General features: G+C 38.6%; 1 protein-coding gene across 2 annotated transcripts; it reads left to right on the plus strand.

Annotated features, from left to right (window-relative positions):
* The first annotated feature begins 288 nt into the window (after positions 1 to 288).
* BNIP3L (BCL2 interacting protein 3 like) lies at positions 289 to 15,064 on the plus strand. Of its 2 annotated transcripts, none has more exons than XM_069801080.1 (6): positions 289 to 491; positions 6,115 to 6,301; positions 8,073 to 8,145; positions 9,964 to 10,067; positions 10,849 to 10,998; positions 12,267 to 15,064. In XM_069801080.1, the coding sequence occupies exons 1-6, from the start codon at positions 401 to 403 to the stop codon at positions 12,313 to 12,315; spliced, it is 654 nt and encodes a 217-aa protein (XP_069657181.1). In that variant the 5' UTR covers positions 289 to 400; the 3' UTR covers positions 12,316 to 15,064. The 2 variants fall into 2 exon arrangements, with proteins under 2 accessions (XP_069657181.1, XP_069657182.1); XM_069801081.1 differs by lacking the exon at positions 289 to 491 and adding an exon at positions 1,005 to 1,149.
* The last annotated feature ends 1,895 nt before the right edge of the window (positions 15,065 to 16,959 follow it).

Raw genomic sequence — 16,959 nt, forward strand, 5'->3', positions numbered from 1 at the left:
CAGCCTCCAGCCAAGGTGAGGGAACGCGATCAGCCGTCTCTCCTGCGAGGAGGGCGCCGTCCGCGGGCTTCCCGAGAGCCGGGCCCCTCCAGCCCGCCTTTCCCGCTGAGGTGAGCTCTCCCCCTTCGCCGCCCTCCCGCGCCTTTTCCCCTCACAGACCGCCCGCCCTTTGCGCACGCGCGCCGGCGGCGGGACGTGCGCAAGCACGGTGAGCGAGGGCCATGGTGCGCGGCACGCGCCCCGGGGCCGCCGGCGCCTGCGCGGCGGCTGAGGGCGGGAGCGGCGCGACCCGCGCCTGCGCAGTGGTGAGGAGGCGGGGTGGCCGGGCCCGGAGCGGAGTCCAGGTTTGTTGTTGTTGTCCCAGCCTCAGCGGCTCCTCAGTCGCCGCTCCTGCGCCGCCATGTCCAGCCCTCAGGAACCGCCGCAGCAGCAGCACAACAACAACAACAACCCGCCGGCTGAGGGGACGCATACCGAACCGGGCCTCAACAGTGAGTGCGGCCGCCGTTAGCGTGTGGAAACGAACGCGAACGGGGCGGGGGACGACGGGCACCGCGCGGGGGGGGCGGGGGGGCTGTCTGTGAGGGCTGCCCCGGGGGCCGCGACCCCCTTCCCCCCCATCTCCCTTTTTCTCAGCCGCGATTGGCGGAGGACGGGGCCGCGCGAGCCGCCGGGGGCCAATCGGCGGCGGAAGGGGTGTAATTGGTTCGGTGGTGTCCACCGGGGGGGGGCGGCTGTGAGGGAGAGGCGGGCGGTGAGGCCTGAGGGGGCGCGGGGTGGAGGGGACACACACACACACACACGACGGACAGCGCTTCGGCCGGGGTTGCCTGAGGGGGAGCGGGGTTGGGAAAGGGGCTGGCGGGGTGTCCGCAGGGCTTGGGGTGGTGGGGGCTGTGGGAGCCGTCGGAGGCGGGGCTGGGAGAACGGAGGGGGCTGCGCGGAACGGCGGTGGGGGGTGCGCGGCAAAAGCGGGGCGAGAGCTCGGGGTGCTGTGGGGTGGGAGGGAGGGTCGTGGCCGGAGGGTTTCGGGGCCGGGCTGCTCCTCACGGGAGCGTTGGTGGCTGAGGGGAATCGGCCACGGCGAGCGACAGCCGGAGGAACGAGCGAGCGCCGTGGCCGGGTGCTAGCCGAGGAGAGCAGGAGCAGGTTTGTTTCGTGGTTAAACTGAGTTTATTCGTGTGGCTGGTATTAACAGCTAAGATGGGGATACAGCAGGGTAGGGGGAGGAGCGTGACTGTGGGAATGAGTTTATTCAGGGGCTGAGTCAATACCACTGACGTGAGCTATTTTCCTCTATATCCGGCATCTATGTCAGCTGCTCTGCTGCATCCTTTTGTTACTAGGATAACACTAGTAAGGCACATCGGTGGTTTTTATGTAGGCTCTCGTACTTACTTGGCAGATGCTTTTCCCTCCTTTTAAACAGCTGCTTCAATGTATCCTTTCATTTGTTTGTAATTATTAAGGATACTGCTGTGGAAGAGGTGAATAAATTGCATTAATGATTAACTGTTACCTTCGTGGTTTACAATGAAGTTAAACTGACCACGAAATATATCGGTTGGTTGATCCCCCGTAACTCAATGGGAATTGTATTAAAGAAGAATAAACTGTGCCCATTTCATAACACTGCTATTGTGTTATGGTAGCACTACATCTTGTGATAATGATGGCAGTTTACAAGAGCGTTCACCTGTGTTAAATAGGTATTTTAGCAAATTATTCAGGGCTGTTAGCATACTTAAATAACAATTTAAGCTGTCTTAAAGTTGTGACGTGCCTAGTGCATAAGTCGAAGCTTACTTTAGAAATTGTGATCTTCGATGCTTCTATATTTTAATATTTCCTTTTTGCTTTCTGTTAGTATGTTAATTTACCCTGTGGGACACGTTAACCTGCTGTAAGATAGGAGCAACAAGCGATGAGTGCACTGTAAGTCTGTGCTTGATCTGCCCACGTAGATCTTATTGCTGGATCAGCATGTAAAGGCTTAGCAAAATCAATGTGATTACTGAAGGTGGTGAGCACAAGGTATGAGAGGAAATGTTTGATAGTCTGTGCTCCGTGAACAAAACAAATGCAGCCAATCGGCTCCATGTAGGCTTAGTGCTGCTTTCAGATGTTCAGCCGCTCCACAATGCTTTGGTGTTATAGGTACATTTTCTGCCATTATATAAGCTTTTGAGTGAACCTTTTCAGGCTAATGAGCTTAGACACTTATTCATTTTGTTCTGTATGTCATTTGTGCCTGTTTAGGGCCTTTCATTCAAAGATCCCTTAGCACTTGAATTGAAGGTTAGAAGACCTGGGAATAAAACTGGTAACTGAACCTATGCTTTGTTGGGTTCACCAAAAAAAAAAAAAAAAGCTTGCTTGCTCTGGGAATTCTAGATGCTTCCTATATTTTAATTATTATAAAGCTCTGTTACATATTGAAAAAAAAGAAGAAATCCCACCTTAGGCAGGAACCCATCTACCTCTGTCATGGAAAATCTGCTTAATAATTACCACTATGGGAATCTGAACAGCTTTCTTTTTTTTCTCTCTCTTTTTAGCTGCTTTTTTTTTTTTTGTTAATGGTGTTCTTCATTGTAGAAGTGATATTTCTTAGCTTATTCAAGTTGACCATGGCTCAGACTTGTGAGCTACTGGTTTGGAGTATTTTATAATGTGTATATATGTATATAATCTATATACTGTCCTTGATATGTCCACCCCACCCACCCAAGTGAAATCACAGGGTGAATAAACAAGATGAAGTGCATCTTCCCACACACATTTAGCTACTGTTGTTTAAACAGTCCACCAGTTACGGAAAAACATGCAGTTAAAGTCAGTGTATATCAATTCATAGTGAAATAGTTAGCCTTAGAACATGGCTAAAATTCAGATAATTTTGGAGAAAAATACCCTTCATAGAAACAGTTTTGGCTTGGGTTTTGGGTTTTTTTGTTGTTGTTGTTTTTGTTTTTTTTTTTTTTACCCCAAATTGTGTGGTCATGTGATTTGTGAGGGAGGACAATTTTGCCGTATTTCTTAATTCTACTGCTCTTCATTCTACCATGTTTCTTGTTTTATTGTCAAGTTGGAAATATGGTAAAACTAAGAGTTCTCATGTGGGTGATTAATGTAACTTCCTTAGTTTTGACAGAAGCTTGGGGCAAAAAGCACCCTTTATTGTGTGGGCGGTTTACTCTCAACTGTATTCCTGTGCATCTTTTTGAAGAAGCAGAGATTTCTGTCCCTCTAATCAGAGTCTTTGAAACTACTAGGGCTCTTGGGCTCCCTCTCCCAAACCGGTTGTGACTGCCAGTGGGAGTATGTAGCATGTTTTAGCTTGATGTCAGATTACGCTTCCTTGAATGTATTTTGACTCATTAAAAGTGAGGTCAGATGGAGAACGTGCTGCTTGTCATGTAAACTACTGCTCGACTTGTTGGGACTCTTTACTCACAGTTTAATTTGAGTGTTCTTCCTAGTATGGCCACAACGCGTTTTAGATAAACGGCAAGTTTTGTCAGTCTGGGATAAATGTTAATAAAGATTTTATTTGTGCATAATCTTAAGTGCTGTGGAGGTGTGTTTAGTAGCTGCATACTAGAGCAACCAGTTCTGATCATTTTCCGCTGGGTTTTTCTCTGCCCATGCTTGGTGTCAGAGGATGACATCCCCTTGCACCTTTGCCCTCTGTTCTTTTCACATTGTTTGTCACTCCCTGCTGATTTTTTTTTTTTTTTTTTTTTTTATGATAGATGTCTCTGCAGATCCTGAGCATTGTAATTCTCCCAATAGATGCTCTCTGCTCCGAAATGGCTACTGTGGAATGTATGGCTTTCTGGCCTAACTGTCTCCCAACTGCAGCTGCCACATGCTTTTCTGCAGGTGTGGCCTCTTGCTGTGGAGGTGTTGCTATGAGGCAAATCTACCCTCCTGATGTAGTTCTTAGTGTGGCCTTTTTATTTTGAAATTGAAACACCAGCAGTCATCATAAATCTGAAATAATATGGTCTCTGTGTCTCATACTGACTAGTCCGAGCAAAGGCTGCTTGTTCCCGGTTAACACTTCATTATCTGAAAAGTTCTGTGTGTAGTACAGAGTTGGTGTACCTCGTGTGATTGTGCACAAGAGCTCTGTGCACACCCTGAATTCCTTGTTTGTGAATACAGCTTGGGGACACCAGACTGTAAACCACCAGGTCTCTTTAAGAGTATGATGCTTCTATGGTCATCAGTATAATGGCGTAGTTAATAATCGGTACTAAGGATAAACTCTGTTTCAGCTTCACAAAATCAAGTTGAAAATAGGTGGACTTGTTATGACAAACATCCCTTCCTGTGTCACTGATACAGTTCCCAGAGCCAAAACTTTGCTATAAAAAATAAGTGCAGGTACTCTAAGGTGCATTTCAGAAGTCAAGAAATCAGTATTAAAATTTAGAACCTGTAAAAATAATGTTTAAAAAGTAGTTTCAGCTGTTGTATGTGTATCTTTAGGCTTTCTCGTCTTTTCTTGAGTATTTTTACCTCAGTGGTGAAGACGTCAGAACTTTAAAAAAAAAAAAAATAAAAATCAATGAAACAAAACCCCTGAAAGCACTCAACCTCAGGTGGTATAAATTAAATTACATAGGAGTTGTGATGACATAATATACATGTGTGAAATCATTATCTGACTGATAATGGGAAATAATGTCAAATTGAAAACAGCATGCTTTTGAGAAATTGGAGATCTTTCCCTCCATAATCATGGCTAATAAAGTGGCTGTATGGACAAGTGATTCTTGTTATATGTCTTAATGAGAAGGTTGGAACTGCAATTCGATAGGGTATGTACTTAAATATTTGGAACAGATAAAGCAGTAGAATTCTATCTTTATCCCTCAGGACATTAAATGGTATGTTTATGAATTAAGAATATTTTCAAAACCTGTTTGTTTCCATTTGTTTCCAATTGAAATGTCACTAACGAACATACTGGTAAATGTTGTTTTGCATTTAGTTAATCTGCACATAAAATGCAAATGAAGACATTTTAAAACAAGAATCTTCAACCTAACTACAGCATATATGAATTTTTTAGCAGATGCTTTTATCCTTATGATATACTCTTGCTCTTTTGTCGAATCTCAGTGCACACATGGATATCCCATAGGTACAATTACAAAAAAAAGGGGAAAACCCAGTAAATCTCAACTTGTAGGCCATACAGGCTTACCTGGCTAAGGAAAAAAAAAGAGGCTGAAGTGATGGCATTGAAATTACTAACTTATTATATGTGAGACCTCTGGATTTCTCATGCTACTCGGTTCTTTTTTTTTGGCTTATTAGCAGTGAAATCTTTTAATCTAACTGCAATGAAACGTATGTTAGCATGGTACTTTACCTGTGTAAGGAAACATAACGCCTACCTCAAGCTTCTGATGGTTTGAATAGCGGTAGGACCCATTAAGGGTGTGGTAGGATAGGACAGGTGGCAGATGGCATTGGGTGGGAGATGTTTGTTAGAGGCCCAGGGCAAAGTTGAATGAGGCCTGAGGAGTCAGCCTGGCTGACTGATGTGTATAAAAATCAGGGTTTGATTCGGAGCCTTTGGAAGTAGAGGGAAGAAGGAGAACATGAAATTGCAGGAGGGGGAGTTGTATAGTAGGGGGCTAGGGGCCAAAAGTTTTGTTTCAAAAAGGAATGTAGAAGTAGAACAGGGAAGTGTAATTGAGTGTCCTGGTTTTGGCTGGGATAGAGTTAATTTTCTTTCTACTAGCTGGTATAGCGTTATGTCTTACAACATTGAGTGCTACATAGGTAATTGAAACTTCAAACTGCAGAGAGAAACTTGGGGTATTAATAGTTGAGCAGAAAGAGGATGTTTTTATTTGACTAGCTCAGGAGGTAGGTAGCAACAAAATGTAACTTTTTTAGGGGTGTGTTTGTTTATGAAAGAGGAAGAAGCACATCACTCCTGTCTCCAGTACATGTTTATGAGCTTTCTCCCAGCAGCAGTGTATGTTATCTGAATTCACCATATTCATGTTTTTTTCTGTGTGTAATTGATAAACTTAAGATGGTTTTTAGTTCCACTGCTTTTAATGAAATGATGTCTGGCTGGCCCAACAGGTTCCTGGGTGGAGTTACAGATGAACGGCAATGGAAATAGCAATGATAATGGCAATGGGAAAAACGGAGGTCTGGAACATGTCCCTTCATCATCCTCCATCCACAATGGAGACATGGAAAAAATTCTCCTGGACGCCCAGCATGAATCAGGACAGAGCAGTTCAAGAGGTAGTTCCCACTGTGACAGGTAAAGAAATATTTGCTGTCCCCCATGCAATTTATTGCAGTTTTTATCCTCTAGATATTAATGGAGGGGTAAAGCTTTTTCTCAGGCTTAAGTTTGTCATGTTCCAGTATTTGGAGTAGTTGCTGGCTCATGATAACTGGCTATCAAATAAGATATCTGACTTCAAAAATACATCATTGCTACAGAAAGCTAACGAATCCAGGAGCAGGAAAGTCACATCAACACCACAGTTAAATTTCACATTCTCTTAAATCACATATGGTATAAAAAATATCTAATTTTACTGGCTCATTAATAAGTGTTATGTATGCGTGCTTTATATTTAGTCAAGCATAATAAAATGTATCACTGGACTTAACAGGAAAAAAAGATTCTTGGAATTTTTACTCCTTGCTTTCAGTATTCTACTTTTTTTTCCTGTGGAGGGAAAATATTTCTTATCTAACAATATAATCCTTTGAGGCACATGTGAGCATTATGATATTCTTACATGTTCATTATACCTTTTTCCTATGAAGTTTTGGGGCAGTTTTGGAAATCCTTGAGAGGTTTCTGTATATAATTTTAGCTGTCCTTCTGCTCGTGCCTCCTTTGGTTTTGCTGGGTGAATGCTGTCTAACTGTCATGTCTACTATGTGGCTTATATAAGTGGTTGATCAGATATAAAAGCTCTTTAAAATTAGTTAGGCCTGATTTAATTAGCAAATGTAGTAGACTGAAAATGATCCATACCAGTATTTCAAGTGGAATGGTTACATTTATACAAAATAAAGTTTGTTACATCTGTGTTGCTAAGAAACTAGTTGTCAGTAGTTTAGTACTTTCCAGTCCAACCAGGAATGTTTGCTAGATGATGGTTGTATAGTTTCTTCTACTAGCGTAGGATTTTTTCAGTCATTACCCATGTTTTAAGTGAATGAAGACACATTTCTTTTTTTTTTTTTCTTTTTTCTTTTTTCCTTTTTTTTTTTAAACTTAATTTTCCACTTGTTAACTTTTTGGTAATTCTTTTCCCCTTTTGACAGTTGAAGTAACGTACAAGAAAGGGGAGGTACTTTGATATTTTGCATTCTTTTCTAAAAGTTCTAAACAGTAAGTTGCTCTTAAATGTGGTGTTTTGGGTTCTTTTGGGGTATTTCTATAAATACACCTTTTTCATGAAAGCTTAAGTCAGGTTAAAAAGATGCCCTTAGCATTTTAATGAGACACACCTGCGTTGGTGCATCATACAGCATTTTGTATTGTTCCTGACTTAAATTCTCTAGCGTTTCCTTGGTTGAGGTTTGATTAATTTCTCAAGTAGATGACCAAATTTTTAATATTCAAAGTGAGGCTAACGAGGAGAATGTGTGTTGTTGCCAAGCATTAAAAGGTGTTTTGGTGCCTAAAGTTTCCTCTTGTAATGATACAAAAAGAGGTATAATTCACAATAGTGGCAGTGTTTTCTAAAAGAAGGAAGTGATCTACATCTTTTGTGTAGCAGTTGGAAGTTTTGGGCAATGCTTTCTTTGTTTCGGTGGAAGGACGGTCAACCCTGTTAAGAAAGGTAGGATTATAAATGGAAAAAAAAATTGAAAAAATGAGGAATTTTGGAAGACTTTCTAATACTGATATTTGTGATCTGAAGGGTAGTGTAGTCTGTACCTCATTGGAATAGTGTGCAGAAGTGCATGTGGAAATGATTCAGCTGAGATGCTATTTACACTAATGATTCTTTAGGTGGCGGAGTGTAGTATGACAAAATGACATAATGAAATCAATTTTTCTTTAGCCCTTCACCTCAAGAAGATGGACAGATAACTTTTGATGTGGAAATGCACACAAGTAAAGACAGTAGTTCTCAGGTATTTTCTTCATTAACCTTTAAAATACATCAACTTTTAAAAAATATATTTTAAAATTGTGGATGTTGTGTATAGATCATATATTTATATAGATCAGTACTGGGAGTACTTGAGAGGTAGAGCAAGCTCTCTGTTATGTCAAAAGATCTAAAATGTTATGTATTTTACATGTCCAAAAAATGCATTAAACTACTGCTTGCTAGCAAGTTCTTTTTTGTCCATTTTGAGACCCTAAACTTGGCTGTTAGCTGCAGTACAAGCAAGTGAATTATATAAACCTTATTTATTCAAAATTTGGAGGTGTCCCTTAGTCATTTGGGTAAGGCTGTTTACTTGTCTTGTACTTTGTTCTTGCAGGTTTTTACTCATTCTTTTTCAATGGAACTTTATATAGCACCTGCCTGTAAATAGGTATAATAAATAATTTTTGTGCACTCAAGCTTTTGTCAGTTTAACTAAATTATCTTTTCTTATAAGGGTTTGCTTTCAGAATAAATTTTTATTAAATTAAAACACATTCCAGAACAATTACTTTTAACAACAAGGCAGGGTTAGTAAACTTTGTTTAGGCTTACATTCTGTGTTAATTGAGATTTGACTTGTAGAGAGTAACAGCTTTGGAGTGAGGGGAAAAATGAGGCTACATCTCTAAAGCTGAGAAATGCCCTGTTTAGTAGCAGTCATATTATTGTTTTAACACTGCTTGCACTCTGTGTGTCAAACCTGTTTGTTTTTGAAATGTTTATATTTCTGCACAAGATTTCAGGATGTTCAGTTTATTGCTCTATAGATAGTCGGCTCACATGATAGTGAGTAATCTCCGTAATACAAACTGAGAGGAGACTAATGCTGAACTCTTAGTTTGATCATTTAATAGAATTTGCTGTCTTCAGCAGTATAAATAAAAAGCATTCCTGGAAGAATGAAACCTTGCATTTAATTTTGTCAAAGACCTGACCAAACAGTAGGACTGGTGTGGTTCTGCCCTATAGAGCCAGAACGATCTGAATGAAGTTGTTGGTTAGGTCTGCCATCTGACTTTTGTGACTGTCATATTTGATTACTTTTGGTTTTGGTATGGTTCCGGCTTTAATGTTTTAAGTGGTTTATCTTATTTTACTAAGGGTCTCTCAGGAAAATGTTTTAATATGAACAAGGAGTTTGTACCAGAGTCAGTGGCGTTCTCTAGTCTTTCTAATTATTTTTTTCCTATATGGTAACATTTGCATCTAATGACGTAATGTCAAATCTCCGGATCAAGACAATTGTCACGAGTGCTTGCCTTTCCCTACTGCATCTGGGACGCACCCAGTAGAAGCTGCTAGTTGCAAGTAATACAAATTCTAAATGACTAACAATACCTCTAAAAAAGTCAAAATACTGTTTTTGAAACCTTTTTATTTGGCTGTCTTTCTGTGCGTTAGCCACATTCTGTATGCTGTAAATGGAAAGTCATCAACTTAAAGTTTTTGCCATTTGTAAAAACTTTGTTTAATATTTTTTGCATAATGCTGGCTTCTTACATTTAGGATTAAAATAATCTTTTTTTGTTAGTTTTAAAAAAACAAACAAACAACTTGCAATAATGTGGAAGTCCTAGATGTAGTAATAAAATTTGTGGTGTACTGACTTCTGCCAATCCTCCTATTAGCATAATAAAATCTCTTCTAAATAATCAGTAGTCTGAGAACACTTGCTCGTTTATCAGCTGCCACCATTTGGTGCTTATCATTTTGCCACTGTTGTTGTTGCTCTCAATTTAATACCATAAGGAGGAGCTAATTGAGTGTATAAGGCTTGTCCCATGTGTATTTTCAGTCTGAAGAAGAAGCAGTAGAAGGAGAGAAAGAGTTGGAAGTTTTGAAGAAAAGTGCTGACTGGGTGTCAGACTGGTCAAGTAGGCCTGAAAACATTCCTCCCAAGTGAGTTAAACTCTTTTCTTTAATGAATATTCTTTTATATGAAGGAGAGAAGAATCATGTCACAACTGCATGGAATTAGTCTGGCTCTCCAGATAAGATCATCTTAGAAAGAGATAGATTTCTCTTTGGGAAGGCTACAAAAAGTCAAAAAAATGAAGTATGAAAATCTTAGTAGCAACAGAATTACCTTTTTATTGAAAGTAATATAAAACCACAGCAAGCTGATTACAAGGTTTCTTGACATAATTATTGGGAGAGCTGGGTACTTGGAGCTGGGATTCATGGGATTTAGTTTTGGCTTATTGAATGGAATAGTGTTGAGCAAGTCTCCTAAATTCTCTGTACCTTTTTTTCTTTCTATGTAAAATATGTAATGTTCATCCACGGAAGGGGAAACGTTGAGATCCTTGAATGCAAAGCATTTTTATTAAAATAGAGGATGCTGTCTAAATGTAGCAGACTTCTGTATCTCTGTTTGGAACAAAAATGAGGCTCTTGCTAACAAATCACATCCTGAAATTCCCTCTCTCGGACCTACCTCTCTCTTCAGCTACTGCTCCCTTTGTCTCTATACTGTCTGTGTAAGTGGTCTCTCCACAATACCTCCTATTATTCTCTTTGATTCCTTACTCTGTGTAAGGGATCTGTTGCTTTGATCTCTAGCTCTTTGTACATTAAAAAAAAAATGTTCCTACAGAGATCTGTGCATTTGTGGGGGGGGGGAAAAAAAAGAAACAAAAAAATCTTGTTGATCTTTTCCCCCCTCCCCCTCTTCTTTCAGGGAATTTCATTTCAGACATCCTAAACGTTCAGTGTCTTTAAGTATGAGAAAAAGTGGAGCAATGAAAAAAGGTGGCATTTTCTCTGCAGAATTTCTTAAGGTTTTCATTCCATCTCTGTTCATATCTCATGTTTTGGCTTTGGGACTAGGGTAAGTATTAACCTAATTCTCACTTTAACTATTGGATCTGGCTTTGCTTTTCCCCTTTACTTGTGTGTTAGGTGGCTGCTGAAAAGAGCTTTATCTTGAAAAACTACAATACTGTTGCACCTTGCTCAAGATAGACTTGGTGCGCTTTTTGAAATGCAGGAAAACTTCGCAGCAATTAAAACTTTGCAGCCACTAATATGTTTTATTTCTAGAATAGACCAAGTTTCTTGTATTGAAAATGCATGGATTGTCATGAATTTGCAAATGACCTTTGCAATTATAATGTGCCATTTGATTATCCACACCTTCTACTTAAATGCTTCAGGTTATAATGTAGGGCAAGTAAGAAAAGAATAGGTGGAAAACTGCTGTAACTTTTACTAACCATTACAAAAACACGTTGTACAAATAATGATGCTGAAGTTCTGCGTGTATGGCACATACTCTGTAATTTTCAATGTCTTAATGCTGCAGTCCTGTGATATTACTGAAAGTCAAGTTTTGAATACTTAAAGATACATGAAATACTGGATGAGTCCTGTAAGATCAGCTACGACTCTGCTCAGCAATGTTTTCATTGCCGACATAATCTCTCAGCTTGCTTAAGTCCTTATGTTATGTTTATCCATTTTACGTTCTTCTTTGATGAGGGCAAAGTCATGTACTCAAAATATGTTTTTATTTAGCTTTGTATTTGTTTCTGGGGAGTAGTTCAAGCGTCTCTCTAAATTCTTGTAAGCTGTCAAATACATTAGGAGGATAGAATATATGAGAATATATTGTAACATATTTGTGCTATAGCAAAATCGTGTATTTCTGCGACGAATTAAATCTTGCCTGGATTTATTTGTTAGACGTCAGCATTTGTGTAGATCCTCAATGCTCAGTGTTCTAAAGCTCACCCCCTCCCTTTATAGGCAGTCCTGCATTTGTTTTACCATCATAATATGGGAATGTTGCTTGACTGTTCAAGAGTCCCTGTGTCGGGTACTCTACAAATAACACAAAAACTTTTGGACTGTGGTTTTCAAATGAGCTTGGGACTGGAAGAAACCCACTTTTATTGAACATTGATGTTGTCGGTCCTTCTAGGCTCGTTTGAAAATCTCACTCCTTAAGTAATTTTATAGAAGAGAAGTGAAGTCCTTGGAAGAATCTCATCAGACTTTCTTGAAAGACAAAGTAGAATAACGTGAGTGCATGAGGACTGTTTGGAAAACCGGGAGTATTTCCGTGAAATACGATATGCCTTATACTTTTTATTTCAGCATCTACATTGGAAAACGACTGACCACACCTTCAGCCAGCACTTATTGAAAGATGGAGTGCAAAACCTGGAAATCCACGTGACCTGTGAAGGTGTTACTGTCTCATTTAGTACATTTGACTTGAGACCATTTTAAGCATGACCCTGACTTCACCCTTTCCTTACACATCCAGGTTTTTGCTAACTCTGGAATTCAGTATTGTGTTGGAACTCTGTTGAGGTGTTTCGCTATCCACATTCTTTCCCTCTCCTCCCATTCCCCTGCCTCTTGGCCTGCAAGACACGTCAGAGTTGCTGAACGGAGTTTACAACTGTCTATATGTTGCAAGGGCTTCTCTTGATGCAAAATGCCACCAGCAAATTTTAATTTTATCAGTGATGCTGTTGCCTCCTTAGTGCAACCTGACTTAAATAGCAGTTGTGCATGGTATAAATGTTGACTGTATTATGGTGATAAAATTAACAGTCTCTGTGGAAGAACATTATTGATTGGAGTGAAAATGAATTTTTCTATTGAAAAACAAGCTGGTTGTGAAATAAACTAAGAAATCACTGGCAATAAAAACAGTTTAAATCAGCTTTTGGGGGAATTTACTTGGCCCCTTGTATTGGCTAACACGATTTGATTTGCAGGAGGCAAAGACTGCATAAATTTTGAAGTAGGATAACTAAACCATCAGCATATTTTAATTTTAGGTAATTGTTGTAATCTTGTCTTTTCTATGAAGTCAGCTCCTTATTCTTTGTAGGAAAACCTGTCTGATGCCTAGAAAATATTAGAAAAATTGCATTGTTTGCATGTGAAGAAGCTTTTCTTTTCCTTACCTGTTTTCCTAAGGGAAAAAGTTAAAATGTGAAATTTCCCTTTTAAAAGTAGTTCTAAATTAAGGAAAAACCCAACAGCTGTAGGTGTAGTTAGACTCTGTATAAAAGGATATGATTCTGTTTGTTGTGGAACCATTTACAGTTATGATGATATGGCAGTTTCAGAAAGTAAAGCGTTTGACTTATCTTTAAGGGGGACAATCTTGCAGGTGTGTAAAGATTCAGAAATTGTAAAGCTCTGAAATGTCTTCTGCAAATGAGTTTTCAATATTCCTGTCTCTCATTGTTTACTGTACAATCTCCTTCGGGGATACATGGAATCTGAAAGTCACTTGTGATGTCTCATGTTAGATAGACTTCTCACTAATGTTGTTGAACTTTTATCTTAGGGAACATTAAGCCTTGTCCTCCTTCAGTGACACTTCTTTTCAAAATGTGAAGCTTTAGTACCAAATTGTTACAAAGCATTGGGACAGTCATGTCCTTAAATAGATTTTATTGGATTTCAGAACATGTAGCATGACTCTGAAGGATAGAATACTCTTTTTTTATATATATATGAATATATAAAAAAAATATGATATAGACTTTAATACTAAGTATTTAGGGAACCAATGCTAATTTTAAGACTAGCACAAATCTCATTTAAATAAAAACTTCAGTAGGCGGACTTGTAGAAAATGATAAGAAAATACAGTCAGCCAGTTTGGAGAGAACAGCTACCTATAATTGTTTGCTTGCATCAGCCTTTATAAAGCTGATTATTTGATATAGCAGTGATGGCTTGAAACAGTTGATGCATAGAAGCTAAATCCCAACTGAGATTTGGTTTTAAAGAACTTAGCTCCCAGGAAGTAAAAAAGTTAAGTATAAATCCACTGCTAAACTGTATTTATTTCTATTCTCTACTTCTGAATGCTGTTAGAGAATGCTTTCAGGGTGAAAGGGCAATCTAACAAAAAATTCTCTTGAAGACATCTGCTTTTTTCCTTTTAGTTGTGAATACTAGTGGCACTTGAGTTGCCTACAACTGCATATTTGTTTCAAGTGTGGATGTTGGGTTTCACCCAAAGGTGGGGGAGGGAAGGGGGAAGTGGTGAAGGGTGTTTTAGATAGTATCAAGTACATCATTTTACAGTCCTAAAAACTGAGGGAACGGGAGAAAGGCTGAAACACTTCCAGTTCTAATTGCAGCACTTTGTTTTGTATGGAAATTGGAATAGTGGAAAAATAGATTTTTACTAAGTAGGGAGTACTTTTAAAAAAAAAATTATCCCTTTCTAAATTAAAAGGTAATTCTTCTTCAGAATATCTGATAAATAATATTGCAAGCTTGTGGCTAGAGTATCATCACAGCTTATAATATTTGAAGGAGCCGTGAAGTAAAAATTGTGAAAACTATAGGTGAGGAATGGATACGTGATCACTGTAACACTTGCTAGGATATAATGCAGTATTTATTGATACCCTACTATAAGCTTTGGATGACAGTCTACAACTTCTAGTTTTACCATGAACAGAAACAGATTGTTGTATAATTTGAAAAGGGGTTTCAACTATTGATAGTTGAAGTTTTGTTAAGATAAATGTTGTTTAAAAAGCTTTATACCTGTTTACAGTTTTGGAAAAAAAAAATGCAGGCTTCATTTTTCTTACATTCAGCAAAAACTGGCCTAGAATATTTGTAAATAGGATCAAGAAGAAAAATGCATAAACTCGCACATTAAAAATGCAGCAGGCTAACTTGACTGCAGCAAATGCATATTTACTTACTGTTTTAAAAAGTGAAAGCTGAAGATTGTTAGAAATTCAAATTTTTTAATTGACATTTGTTGAAATATTGGAGTTAACTGAGCCAAAGTGATTATGCATTCTTCATAAATTAGTTAGCACTTTGTAACATTATATACAGTTTACAGTACCTGTATAAGTTGTAGCTTATAAACATTTTGTGCCATTAAAGCTCTCACAAAACTGGTTGTCTGAAATGACTTCATGCTGCGCCTTTCTTCTCTTTTTCTTTCTTTTAGTTTCTTTATTTTTACAGGACTGCTTTGTATAATGTTTTATGAAACTATTCTGTCCCGGGTTATATGAACATTGAAGCTGCTGTTTATAGACTGGAATATTTCGAAAGATTGTGTGGGTGGGTTTTGGGGTTTTTTTTTGGTTGTTTTTTTTGGTTGTTTTGGTGGGGTTTTTTTTAGTGACTTGGGATCATCTGCTTCTTTTCCTGAAGCACTTAATAAAAACATTTCCATTGTCAGCAATGTATACCTGTGCCAAGTTCTCCAGCACCTTGTCAAGGAAAACTTGTAAAGCAAAATAATGTAGTGGCATATGAAATGTAAAGTAGAATTGATGAGATTTTGTATAATTGGTCAACCCTATTGTACTCCTTGTATTTCTCTTCTGTTTCCTAATTCTGTTAAATTTGCAGATTAAAGAACAAGGGACATAAACCCTAGATGTTAATCTGCCTCCATATTCTTGGTTCAAGAGCACTGGTTATTTCTAGGAGTGTCATGTGAAGAGTTGTTCATTCTAAGTGTGAAACATCATTGTTCTGATACTGTTATTGCCCACTTTATTTACCTAATGATTCTTTTCCATGTTTTTAATGTAAAAATCCAGAAGTTTTTGAAAATAGGATTTTTTATTTTTTTTTCCCTGAGGAATAAGATACATAAAATTAGAAATCCTACTTTCAGAAGGTCTAGATGTCTGGGTCTTAAAATGAAACTTGGGCTTTAAATTTTGAATTACTACTACTTTGAAACTGCTTTGGAGATCAGGGTTGTGGGATTTTTCAGCAGATTGTTTCTCTGCAGCCAACCGAAGTAAACACATTTAGATAGTTGGTGCCACAGGAAAAAAATTTAATTGTGTGCTTCAAAACTATTTTAGTTGTAATGCAGTCTTTTGCAAAAGAAAACCAAGATGATACTGCATAAGGCATCAGTATCTTTGCACTAAGATTGTTGTGGTATAAATCGTATTTCGATGGAGTTTGAGGACTGTCTTCAAGTTTCTTTTTGTTCTAGTACGTGAGTGTTCCAGTGAAGAATGAAGAGAAGGGATTTATTTACACACTTAATTTAGAGCAGCATAGTGATGTTGCGTATCTGTTCAACTAAGTGCAATGTAGCTAGACAAGTGAGTTGCGTAGTGTCTTGCTTTCCTCTGTAATCAGCACCGAGAAGTGTGTTTGATGTTACATTCTGGGAAGGTTACCTTCTACCTTAACTGCAACGCACCTGGAGATTTAGCTCAGTTAGCTATTCACCTGAGGCTGACGGGATGTTGAGTCCTACTTACACTCTGTTTTCAAACTTGACTGTATACATATGAAAAGATTAGAATTTACTTTGAATTCATTGTTTTATGAAAAAGTTCTATATAAAAGCGTTATTTATACATTTTTGTGTGTGTGTGCATACATGTAAAAGTTCTATCTAAAAATGAAATCCTGATTCTGTGCAAGTTTTTGTAGGATCTTTGCCTTGTACTTAGTTATATATGAAGACTCCTTTGTGTTTTGGGTCTTGAAAACCAAATAAAATGCTAGGACTCTTGAACTATGCTGTATAGTTCAGTCATCACTTTAAAAACAAAACTAAAACCTTGAGATACTCCTGGAAAAATCTCGTGCTGCATACAGCATCGACATAAAAAAGAAAAAGCTAAATTAATTTCTGTTTCATTAAATCACTCTTTGTGTCCTGCACTGTATGTCAGCTTGGCTAAGCACAGCTGACTCAGCCAAACTTTTGCTTGCAGTACTTAAAGCATGATTAATCTTGACATTAGGGGGAGAGCCAGTGGTGGTTTTCCATTAAGGAAAGTAAACATGACTTAACTTTTTGAGC

Source organism: Haliaeetus albicilla, chromosome 13 (genome assembly GCF_947461875.1).
Source record: "Haliaeetus albicilla chromosome 13, bHalAlb1.1, whole genome shotgun sequence".
Classification (NCBI taxonomy): Eukaryota; Metazoa; Chordata; class Aves; order Accipitriformes; family Accipitridae; genus Haliaeetus; species Haliaeetus albicilla.

Coding starts and splice junctions, on each gene's coding strand:
- BNIP3L (XM_069801080.1), top strand. CDS start 401: ATGTCCAGCCCTCAGGAACCGCCGCAGCAGCAGCACAACAACAACAAC. Junction 492..6,114: donor TACCGAACCGGGCCTCAACA/GTGAGTGCGGCC, acceptor CTGGCCCAACAG/GTTCCTGGGTGGAGTTACAG. Junction 8,146..9,963: donor GTAAAGACAGTAGTTCTCAG/GTATTTTCTTCA, acceptor GTGTATTTTCAG/TCTGAAGAAGAAGCAGTAGA.